The sequence below is a fragment of the Gekko japonicus genome, unplaced genomic scaffold, assembly GCF_001447785.1.
Source record: "Gekko japonicus isolate JY-2015 unplaced genomic scaffold, Gekko_japonicus_V1.1 scaffold191, whole genome shotgun sequence".
Classification (NCBI taxonomy): Eukaryota; Metazoa; Chordata; class Lepidosauria; order Squamata; family Gekkonidae; genus Gekko; species Gekko japonicus.
The window spans coordinates 1212348-1224658 of NW_015175362.1; the positions used below are offsets into that span (position 1 = coordinate 1212348).

General features: G+C 42.4%; 1 protein-coding gene across 1 annotated transcript in view; it reads left to right on the forward strand.

The window, feature by feature from the left end:
* The first annotated feature begins 369 nt into the window (after positions 1-369).
* The window catches only part of SNAPC3 (small nuclear RNA activating complex polypeptide 3), a 23099-nt gene continuing 11157 nt past the window's right edge, over positions 370-12311 (forward strand). Inside the window, exons 1-6 of the mRNA XM_015425407.1 lie at positions 370-620; positions 1904-1978; positions 3891-3975; positions 6083-6187; positions 7924-8073; positions 11690-11772. Of these exons, the coding sequence (XP_015280893.1) occupies positions 370-620; positions 1904-1978; positions 3891-3975; positions 6083-6187; positions 7924-8073; positions 11690-11772 (749 nt within the window). The remainder of the gene's footprint in view (positions 621-1903; positions 1979-3890; positions 3976-6082; positions 6188-7923; positions 8074-11689; positions 11773-12311) is intronic.

The following is a 12311-nucleotide window of genomic DNA, read 5'->3' on the forward strand; positions in this document are numbered from 1 at the left end:
TTTATTTAATAATTTGTTTTTTTATTTTTCTATCTGGGCCTTCTGCCTTAAAATGAAGTTACATCTATATTTTTAAAACCTTGCTATCAGTAGAGACGAAGCTTACTTTTCAATAACAATTAAATGATGTCCCCAAGGAAGCAGGGTCCGTTTTAGATCTCATACAGCGTGCGTCCGGCTTCATTCCCGGAAATGTTACGTCGTTGCACGGAAGACGTGCCGAATTGCCGTCTAGTTTTCTGAGGCGGTGCAAAAAGCCCAAACAAACAGGAAGGACGCATTACGAACGCCTTCCAAGGAGAGAGAGGGGCGGAAACTACAGTTCCCACAATCCAACGCGCGTACATCGCGACCTCTGGTACTGCGAAGATGGCTGCAAGCAGCAGCCGGGATCACGGTGCCGGTGGTTGCCGTAGTAACATTCCCCAGTACGAAGATGCGACGTCGGAGAGGAACACTCAGGTCTTCCACGTGGCCTCTTTTGGGGCTGCTTGGAGGGGGGCGCTGCATCCGCAAGACTTGAGTCTGCATCAGGCGGCGTCTGAAGACCAGGACGCCGCGGTAGCCGAGGAGTTTAGCTGCCCGCCGGAGTTCGTGTCCGAGTTGAAGGCTGTGTGCAGGTAACTGTGAACGAAACCCCCCGCCCTCCCGCGCGCATGCTACTGTAGTGCTTGCAGGGGCTTGCCTCTCAACGTGCTTGGTTAGGATCTGGTTGCATCCTTCCGAAGTCGTTTAAGATGCATGCACTCAGGTGCAGGTTTTGTTTAGAGGCAAACCTCTCCCGCCGTAGTAGGATTTGTATGAGGGCAGTTCTGTGCACACTGGGAGTGAATTCCATTGCCTTTAGTGGGAGTTATTTCTGAATAAGCACACATAGGGAGAGGATGTAAAGCCCTGGTCCTACGGGTACTGGGGAGCCTAATCTTCTACGTTTCTTCAAAACTAACTCTTAAAAGGCGAAAGATTTATCAGATCTCTGAGTCAGAAGATGGGAGGAGTACTGTAAAGAGTGTTGTAAAGGATGCAAAGGTAAAATGTGTATGGGAATTGTTAGGTGCATTGTACCTTTGCAGACTTCACAAGTATTCTTTACAACACCTTTCTTGTCTTCTGACTGGGATATAAAGACTTGGAGATCTCCATCCCTGCTTGTGTGTGACAAAGGGAACTTTGACTCTTGAAAGCTTATACCTGGAAAACCTTGTTGGTCTCTGAAGTGCTACTGGAATATAGTTTTAACTCGTAATGGTAGCTTCAGAGGTAAGACTGCATACTTATCAGGAAGCTACGTCTTTTATGGTTTGGAACCAGTAGATAGTTTATGATCAGGTAGAAAGGCAATTGTGCTGCACAGTTATCGGAAAAGCACAGGGATGCTTTCTCAAGGACCCTTGCAGCATGCTGTCCACAGAGGAAGCCTGCTAGGCCTATTCTCTCTTGCTACAGATGTTTTAAGAAGTGTTACTAAGTGTCAGTTGATGTATTATTGATGGAAAGTCCTTCTTCCTGGATTTGTTCCAGCTTCTGAGTCCCATCAGGTTCACACCCTATGGGTGTGCAGAGGGTCTTTTAAAATAGAATTATGCTATGAATAGCAAGAATGTTTGCATATACTTTCCACTGTTTAGGCATTGAAGCAAAATGGGAATGTGGATTTGGAAATGTGTTAGGGAGCTGCAGCTACCTAGGGTCTATTGAATGTTGCTATGTGGTCGCAGCCAGGTTTCCACTTAATCTATTCTGATGCTTCCCATTCCAAATAATGATATATATGTGGTGCCTGTTCTTATTGCAGTTAAGTATGAAGCAGTACTGTGTGTTATAAGAAACACAGGAAGAAGCCTGCTTTGCATTCTTATTGTTCCGCTCTTCTTACCCAGGACCTGTGTTTGTTTTGTTTCAGTATCGATGCATTAAAGAGCCCTGGGAAAGAAGATACAGAAGAAATACCTGAAGACACCAGTTTGTTAACTCTCACGTATGCTGTGCTTGATTCTAATTAAAATCCAAATTTGTTCTTTCACTTCCCTACTAGTGTGTTTTGCTAGGACGTTTTTAGTTGTTGGTTGCTAGAGCAGGCAATAACCCTGCCCTCAGGTTTAAGACTGGGCTGCCTACAAATGATAGCACCTCTTCTATTCTGATGCTTCCCATTCCAAATAATGACATATATGTGGTGCCTGTTCTTATTGCAATTAAGTATGAATGCAACACACATAAGAAACACAGGAAGCCTGCTTTGCATTCTTATTGTTCCGGTCTTCTTACCCAGGACCTGTGTTTGTTTTGTTTCAGTATCGATGCATTAAAGAGCCCTGGGAAAGAAGATACAGAAGAAATACCTGAAGACACCAGTTTGTTAACTCTCACGTATGCTGTGCTTGATTCTAATTAAAATCCAAATTTGTTCTTTCACTTCCCTACTAGTGTGTTTTGCTAGGACGTTTTTAGTTGTTGGTTGCTAGAGCAGGCAATAACCCTGCCCTCAGGTTTAAGACTGGGCTGCCTACAAATGATAGCACCTCTTCTGCGGAGCATCCTGTCTTCAGCTTTACTTTTGTCTGAAAAGAAACTTGTGGGAGTTCTTCCTCCTTCTTTATCATGTGGATAATTTCACGGTGAAATAGAAACATACATGTGCTGCACATGATAAACGGTCTATGGGATTCATGCCACTTTCTGTACAGAAGTGAGAATCCTGTAGTAGACTTGACCTTGTGTAAACAAGATATATTTTACATGGAAGGAGAATTATTTTATCTTATTTACTTCATTTCTCGTCCACTTTTTTCTTAGAGACTCAAGGTGGACTACAGAATTATAAAAAGCAATGCAAAGAAGAATACAATAAAAACAATGCAGCAAAACTGGATAACACAAAGCACAATGAAATAGAAACAGTGTGATACATCACATAAACTGTATTTCACAGTTAAGAGGATGATGTATATTTCACTGTCTAATATTTCATATTGATCAGTCAATTCAGAATCAAATTGTAAATCAAGTTACCTCTCCATACTTTTTTGATCTTTTTGGTAGGGTGTGTGTAAATTTTGAGTATCTGAAGACTTTGAGTGTGCACACTGTTAGGGAAAACTTGTAATATTTAACTAGAGATACATATAACTAGTCCATTCTGGAATAGTTTTCTGTATAATTTCTGAGTGACTGTCTTTTTAAAGAGCATGAAAGTAAAGACCAAAAAGGCACTTTTTAATAGTTACTTGTCATTTACTCTGTGAAAGAGTAATCGAGTGTAAAGTGGCACATCTGAACAGGAATCTGAACACTCTGATGAGAGACACACACCTCCTTGCAGTGCCCAGCGGACTTCTCCCTCCCATACCAATTCCTTGCACTGCTTTAGAGAATATTTGCAAAGCCCTTCCTTAAGCTATGCAGGTTGCTTCTGGGAGTGGTGGATGTAGAAACTCTGCAAGAGGTATGATTGTTTGGCTGTTGAAAGGCTGCATACTTGTAAAAATACAGTTTCAATGGCTAAAGCTTCTCTCTGTCAAGTTATCAGTCAGGGCTCTTTTGAACACAGAGTGAAAGCAAGTTGGTACAGGCCAGTATGAAGTATCGGTTAGGAAGTGTCCAAAAGTGTTACTTCCCATTTTCTGGCTCAAGCCAGCCCCTGAGAACTACAATGCTGGTTTGACCCCCTTTATCAGTATTACCCTAACTATGTGGGAGATACTTTTTAATGCCGTATTTGCTGGAGTAGTGTGTAAACCCAGCCACATGGATAGTGGCATTTGTGAAAATGAGATTGTCTTGTAATGTAAAATGCCTGAGTCTTTGTGTGGTTTTACAGTCCTGCTTTTTTTAATCCTTTACACATTATCCCTAAAATATTCATCACTTTTTCCTTCTTTCTTCTATAGAATTAGGAAGAAGGCCCTGGAGAGGAGAGAAGAAACGGTCATTGTAGATCGTGCATGTAGACAAGAAACATTTCTTTATGAGATGGTGAGGTGTCTTTCTTTCTACTTCGGTATTCTCCATGTATTCATTGCGACAAGTAAAGCAAATCCAAGTATCTAAGTTTTTTAAATTAAAGCCATGATCCTGGATAGTTGTCATTCAAATTTAGATATATTGTCAAGATTATTAATCTGCATTTTGCCTGGTAAAGGTATGGGTTTTGGGGATGATTTAGGCTGGGAAAAATGGCAGCAAAGAGGGTTTAAAAAGCGTTTTTAAAAGCTTCCTCCATTGTTAGTGATCTAATTTAATTTGCAGAGCTCAGCAGCTGCTTCTTAAAAGCAAATATTGGGGATCCAGCCACAATATTCTGTGTCGCATCTCTTTTGGCCTTCAGTCGAGAGTGATGGACTTCATCCTGTACAGCAGTGACATTCCACCTTTCCAGGGTTAGCAAATCACTGAAAGAGGATGGAACTCACTGGTGCCAATGCCAGGGCGATGGACAACAGACCTAAAGAGCTGGGAACAGGGAATGCAAGCCAAGCACCTGGTGGTGTATTCTAGTGAGGAGCAAGCCGTGGGTCAGAGCCATAGAGGAATCTGTTCTGCCACTGAATGACCTCACCTCTCTGGCCTGCTGCTCTTCTTAGTATGCATGCAAAGCAAGGCAGGAAGCATGGCATCCTTGGTCTCTCTGTACCAGGTCCTTCCAAAGGGCAGTAAAAAAATAGCCCAACAGGAGGAGGCCTTTGAGAGTCCCAACCTAATGCTCTACAGGAGGAGGGTATTCCACTTGGTTAGGAAGATAGTAATGTACATGATTCTGTGATTAGACATAATCTGTCCTAATATCCTGTATAATGCTTTTTGAACTCAGGAACAATAACAGTATGGCTCTGGTTGTTAATGGCCAAAGAAGTATCTTAACTGCAAAGGTATTTGTTCTTGATGGGATCCAGAGATCACTAAGCGATGGACAACAGAAACTACTGAGAGTATTCAATTTCATGCGCATACAAGGAAATGCAATAGACTACATGCCAATAAATTGGTTCATGCAGGCATTTCTAGGGCTTAATCTCTCTAGATTTTGGGTTGGATCCTGCCTAAAGCTTCTGCCCATATACCAGGAGAGGGATTTTTGCTGAGTTTCCCCTCCCACAACAGACTATCCCCCCCCCCATCAAAAATCCTTATCCCAACCCAGGCTAAGAACTTTTGTTAAAGAGGGTTGCTGCAAATAGTCTTGGTAAGTGCCACCAGTCCTTTCAGTCTGTTCCAACAGTTCAGGAGTGAAAGGACCAGTCTGCCGGCCTTTCAGGGAATTAACAAGAAAATTCAGCCCTGCAGGGTAGGAGTGCAGTCGGAGTTTCCAAACAAAATCAATTACCAGGTTAGGTGGTCAAAGGCCACAGCTTCTGGAAGAATGCTTTGAGGTCAGTAAAGGCAAAAATCCACAACAAGGTAAAAATATAATTATTTTATTTGTGGTGCAAAAAATAGATAAAAGACAAGACTGTGAAGGACATAAAACAAATAATTTTAGGCATATCCAGTTTAGCTAATACATCAGAGCAAGGTTCCAAGTTACCCAACGTTGGTTCATCTCAGGCATGTAGTTTCAGCAATCCAAAGCGGCTCTCTCTTGCAGAGATACCCGGGGCCATAGCCCAGATGAGCAGGCAGTTCAGTATGGATGCTCTGAGCACAAGCTGAGCTGTGTAACCATTGACATCCTTTGTGCCAAGTAGTTACTGAGCCCCCGAATGGCAAGTGCTAACTAACTTTATGGAGAGGGTCTCGGATTGACCTTAGGCCTGCTAAGCCAATCAGAAACTTGAGAGGTGATGTAACTCTCTCTGTGTTGCTAACCACGTGATGTATAGAGAAGAAGAGGCACAGCTGCCGCCAGCTAAAGGTGGGTGGTGGGGCCAGGAACCTCTATAGAGGGGAGATGGGATTTCCCCTATGAGTCTCCTGCCCCCCAGCCTTAAGGAGAATCATCAGAGATGGGGGGAGGAATCCCTCCCGTGAGACTTGCGGATCTCAATTTGTTCTGGTATAGTTTGTGGTTGTTAATCTTCTCTGTCAATTCTGATGGATTGTTGTTCAGCAAGCATTCAAATAATGTTCTTTCTTTTCTTTTTAGGAATCTCACGCAATTGGAAAGAGACCTAATGATCCCGTAAACTTAGTCAAGGAAGGAGAGCTTGTTTTGACCCTCAATATTTTCTATCCAGTTATATTTCAGAAGGTTAGTGATGCTTTTATATATTTTTTATTGGCATCTCTTACAGTGGACATCTCTTATTGTTCACAAATAGTCCTGATCCTTTGGGGCAATTCTAGTTGAGGAGGAGGAGGAAGAAGAAGAAAACCACTACACCAAACAGGGGAGCAGTGTCCTGCTGTGCTCCAAGATGTCTGATGGCTGGGTAGCTTTGAGTCCAAAGGACTTTAAAGTTACATGTGTGAATAAGTCAGTTAAAAACAGATCAGTCGCACCCAGCCTGTTTAACTGCCAAAAGCCCAGTCTAAATAAAATCTTGCAGTGCTTCCATGACAACTTAGGCTTGGTTAGTCTCCAGTGGAAGGCAGTTTTAATTCTGGCACAGACTCCACTATTTTAAATGTGCAGTTTTATATAAAGCATGTTAAGCTATTCAAGTAGGACTCATAGTAAAGCAATGACACTGAGGTTGGCTGGAGGAGGGAGGAAAGAGTAAAATAAGAAAGTAATACTACCTAAAATGAAATAATGCTTGTAAGCACTCTGAAAAGATAAGGCAGATTCATGGAGGATAGGTCCATCAATGGCTTCTGCCCATGCTGATTAAAGGGAACCTCTGGACTGAAGAGGCCGCAGACCTCTGAATACCAATGCTAGGAGGCAGCATCAGGAGATGGTCTTGGCTTTTCTGCCCTGTTCATTGGCCTTCCAGGGCAATGGGTTGGCTGCTGTGTGAAGCAGGATGCTGAGCGAGATAGACCACTCCCCTGCTCCAGTACGGCCCTTCTTAGGTCTTTATGAAAAGTGCCTAAGTACCGGCCGTAGCTCTTGACTCTCTACTGGAGTAAAAAAGCCAAAAGGTCAAAACAACATCTAGGTATATAGAGAAGCACTGTGATTCTGAAATGGTCTTTATGAAAAGTGCCTAAGTACCGGATAAAGCTCTTGAACCTCTACTGGAGAAAAAAAGCCAAAAGGTCAGAACAACATCTAGGTATATAGAGATGTGATTCTGAACTAAGAGAAGCCTGGTTCTTTTCCCTCTAAGGCCAGCTGCCCCGGAAGAGGGTTCGGTAGAATCACTGCTAGAGGACCACTGATCACCAGTACAATTTCTAGAGGGTGGGTTGGGAAGAAGAGCTAGACCTAGATGGAGCAGGCATGGTTGATGGAGGTGAGACTTCATTATGGGGCATCGGCCTTCCTTTGCTTGGTGAGCCACCTGCACCTGTGCTGCAGCACCGTACAGGCATGCACTAGCCATGTGGATAACATAGTGCGGCTAGGATGCTGTCTGGTGACTGCATTTGCTGGCACTGGACCCTGCTAACTGTTCAGTAGCTGTGTGCCTGCATGGTGCTGGCACTGTGGCCTTGGCATATCTGTCACTGCTTCATGAATTCCTCTGGTAAAGGCACTACGTCTCTCCCCTCCCCCCAAAAAACCCTTCCTGTGTCCCACCATGTGAGCCATTGCCACCCGTGTCCCCTTGCTATCCAAACAGTGGGCACCCGGATTGTATTGTTTTGGGCCAGTTGTAGTTCCCTCACTACACTCTAGGAAGATAAAGCCGCATGTTCTATATCTCGTATGTACTGTTCCAGAAACGAAGGAGAAGCTTGCTGTTTCTGTCTCGCAAAGGCTCAAAAGTGTCAGATACAGTGGCTTCCTGCCTTCAGCACATGCAGGCATTCAGTGGCGGAGTCTGTAGTGCTTTGAATTGGGTTATGGTTAATTCAAGCTCTTGGTGTCCTCTGCAGCATAAGACCCACAAGCCATATCAGACAATGCTGGTTCTAGGCAGCCAATACCTTACCGAGGTCAGAGATTCAATTTCCTGTGTCAGTGACCTCCAGATTGGTGGGGAGTTTAGCAGTCATCCTGACCAAGCACCGGAATATATCAGTAAGGTACCGTAACGTTAATTTTTTTGAATTTGTATTTGTGTGTGGGTGTGTATGCTTGCATGCCTGGGCGACATGGTGACTTCTGGAGGCCTCTATTGGGGGTCTATTGGGGGTCTGGACGTTTTTCAGAGGCTTGATAACATGCCTCTTTGTCCCAGCCCTGGTATTCCTTGGAGGTTACCCTTCCAAGCACTTGCCAGGGTCAGCCTTGTTTAGCTTCTGAGATCTGACGAGATCGGGCTTGCCTGAGCTGTCCAGGTCAGGGCTGTAATGTTAATTTTAAATATGCTTAGGGCTGGCTGAACTGGAATGTATTGCTTGGGATGGCTAAGTTCTGGGGGGGAACCGGAGAAGATCAACTGCTCCTTTTCACTTAAACAACAGAAATGTCTGCAGTAGTTGGTCTTATTGAAGCCATGGGAAAGGATTTGTTTCATTGCTTTCTTATTCTGAGTCAAAAATACTGCAGCGTTCCAGAAGGTGTCATACTTTGGCTATGAATTGCTTAATGTCTAGATATAGCTATTTCTGGAAGAAAGGAAATAATATCTCATGCTGTGATCTTTACACTGTCCGGAATCTACCCAAAATATTTGAACTTTGGGAAGCTGCGTCATGTAGATATAGATAAGAACCTGTTCTGCGGCAGCTTTTCCACTGTCAGTTTCAGTTTTCTGGAGGATGCGCTCTGCATTCTCAGGTGGCAAAATACCAGTGGACCAATATTTTATATTTTAATTCATCTGTATTTATGAATTCAAATGCTCGATTTCTTAAGAACTCTTATATTACAGAATTTTACATAAGACACAGACTTGCAGATAGTTGACCTAATAAAGGGTCAGATTGTATACCAGTACCCTTGGTGCATTTAATAATGCAACTAGCTGTTCTTGCCTAAAATGGAACTCTAGTATTTCTTTATGGATTCTGCCTTTCCTTTTTAATTCAAAGTGTCTTACAAGTTCAGTTTGAGAACATACAAATTAAAATAAAATTCCCAGTAGCATCCATGTCTGTGGCTTACACTAAAAGCCCTAGAAAACAAAATCTGACATTTTTGCCTGTCTTCTAGGTCCTCCAGTGCTGCATTTCTGCCTTTCAAAAAGATACAATTTGACTATCTGTGGCCAGAGTTGGGGGCTCTTCAGCCTTTCCAGGATAGCCTGTCTGTCCATTTTTGTTTTCTGCTGTAGTAATTTGCTGTTATTTTATTCAGTTTTTTTTCAGGCTGGGATGTAGGCTTCGAACATCCCCCATTAACTGGTGGAGTCACTAACTCTTGACCCTCTTGTCTTTTAACCAGTTGTATTAAGAACTGTGAAACCTAATTAGAAGTGCCTTTTTTGAGAAATAAAGGAGTACAGTCTTAAACCATATTTCTGGTAAAAATATTTTTATTAATTTTCAAAAATACAATAGAAATAAACATATATATTATTTTCATTAATAATATAACATTACAGTCAACAAGTGAACATCAACAAAAAACCAAAACCTATTTTGTAAAAAAATCAAAATTTGTTGTTCATTGTTAGGTGGTGAACTTTGATATTATCTTTTACAATGTGGATCGTATTTCTGAGCTCCTTGAACAAAAGGTGGTATAAAAATAGTCTGCCCCGAAGTGTCTGTCTGATTCCAAACACATTTGTTGTATTTTCAGATATTTTTTACTGTGTACCTAGTAAGTATGCCTACAAACTATAACACCTGAAAGGGTCCTTAGATGACTAATGTGAAGATGTTCTATGAAGATGTTCTGTGGATGACAATCAAGCATCACTGTTGCTTAAATGAAGCTTTTCCCTTGGGTGTTACTTGCTAGAGGAGACAATGGTGTCATTGTAGAGGCTGAGCTGTCAAACAGCGCAAGGCTTTCAATCACTTGTGGCTTTGTCTCAATAAATTAATTTATCCCCTGGCTTTCAAGAGAGCTGTCTTGTCTATTAAGGAGGAAAGTTGGAACAGGCTTGCTGAAACTTTGGCTGGTTGGTGTTCGGTGGTTAGTTTCATTTTGTTGAGTTGCTGCAGAATTCATGTGAGCTTTGATAATGCTGACCTAAATAGCATAATATGTGCATTGTCCTTTGGCAGGCAGTCTTGTTTTCTGCAAAAGGCCAGTGCCTACCTCATAATTTAGAGGACTGCATTGTAGGATACGTGAGCTCCTCAAAGGGGGGGTGGGGGAGGCAGTGCTGCCATAGGGTTCCCCATCCTGTTGAATCTCTGAGTACTTATGGAATTTTGAAAACTGCTGGATGGAGGCAGGGTCTAGTCACAAAATTCTTGAGGTTCCATGAGCCTCAGAGGGAAAATTCTATTTTATCAGTATCTAGGGTCGCCACCTCCAAACTGGTAATTCTTGGCGATTTGGGGATAGTGCCTGGGGTGGTAGAGTTTGGGGAAGAGAGAGATCTCAGCAGGGACATAATGCCATAAAGCCATTCCTAGAAGTTGCTATTTTCTCTAGGTGAACTGATCTCTGCAGTCTGGAGATTCAGTTGTAACTCTGGGAGAGCTCCAGGATTTGCTTGAAGGTTGGCATCCCATGCTATGATATGCTTTGACTTGTGCTTCCAGAATGGCATCAGCGATATGGAACATTTACTTAAGCTAAAGCTTGGTCTAGGCAAACATTTTCACATTTTATAAATTTATCTCTATGCAATTATCAGTTGGGGGAAAACAGCATGGAAGTGGTGCATTAATGCATTTTTTTAAGATATAGGAACACTTAGAATACCATTCACTTCCTGTAACCTGAAGTGCAGAAGTTCACTCTACCATCTCAGGATTCAACCACCTGATTCTTCTGCATTTGAAGACTAGGCCAACCTGAGAGTTAGTCTACTTGATTCCCAACAGGAAAGAGGCCTCCAGTTCCTGTACAAAGACTACTTGGGAGCATCTATTGGATCATGTGCTTTTGTGGCTATAGCATGATCTAAAGTAGGATCCCCAACTTTTTTTAACCAGGTGGACACCTTTGGAATTTTAACACAGGGTGGTGAGCGCAACCACAAAATGGCTGCTGCAGGAAGCAGAGCCAACCATATGCAGGAAGCCTAAGTGCAGGGCGAAGAGGGGTAATTACAAAAATACAATGGAAAAGAGGAGATAGAGATAGAGATAATAAAGCCAACACTGTGGTGACCACTGCTGGTGTAACAATGTTATTTTAATCTGCACAGTCAATCAAATCTCCAGTGGCCAATCAGAAACCCTACTGGGCAAGAGCCCCTCTTGGCCGTACCCACTTTCTACAAACACTTGGTGGGCATCAGGAAAGGTGTTGTTTGCTGCCTTGGCACCGTGGGTACTACACTAGGTACCCTGATCTAAAAAACAAGTGCCTCTGAGCTAAATCTAAAAAGAATTCTCCTTAGTGTCTGAAACTATGAAGAAAATGTCCGTTAGTGTGGGACAGTAAGTAACAATACTAACAGAATCTTCATGGATAATTAGATAATGAAAATGTAAATGCAGTGTGTTCTAACTTCACACTTGGAAGATGTGACTAAGGTCTGTTGGTTGAGGGTTTTGTTAGCATATTCGTGGGTCAGAGGGGAAGACACACTAATAACTTTCTTCTTTCTGTTTTATGTCATTCCCTTAGGATCTTTACAAGTCTGCCTTTTTCTATTTTGAGGGCATTTTTTACAACGACATGAGGTACCCAGAGTGCAGAAACCTGAGCAGGTAAAAAAGAATTCACATTTGTATACGTAGATCCCAATCTTGAGCAAGTTACAGCAGTAACTGGCATGATTGCTTGCTGACCTGCAAATATTCCATGAATTGGATTTTTTTTTCTTTGTGTGGATTGAATTGGATGTAACTTCAGAAAATGAGGTAACAAAAATGCACTGAAAAGAGCCTTAACAGGAAACGACGCCACCCTCCTCCTGAGGCTGATTTCTCCCCTCAGCTGGGCTCCTTCTGGTTATGTTGCTCACCTGGGAGGAAGGAAAATTAAAGGGGAAAAAATGATTCAATGGACGCTTGTAGAACAAGAATTAAACATCACACTTCTTCCCACTGACATACTTTAGAAATTCTTCCGATTCCCATGTTAGGATTGTGAGGGAAACTTCCCCCCCCCTTTTTTTTTTAAATAGGTTGCCCACAACTTTAGATAAGAAAGAAAGAAAGAAAGAAAGAAAGAAAGAAAGAAAGAAAGAAAGAAAGAAAGAAAGAAAGAAAGAAAGAAAGACGGGGAGAGCATAGAGGGAGGGAGG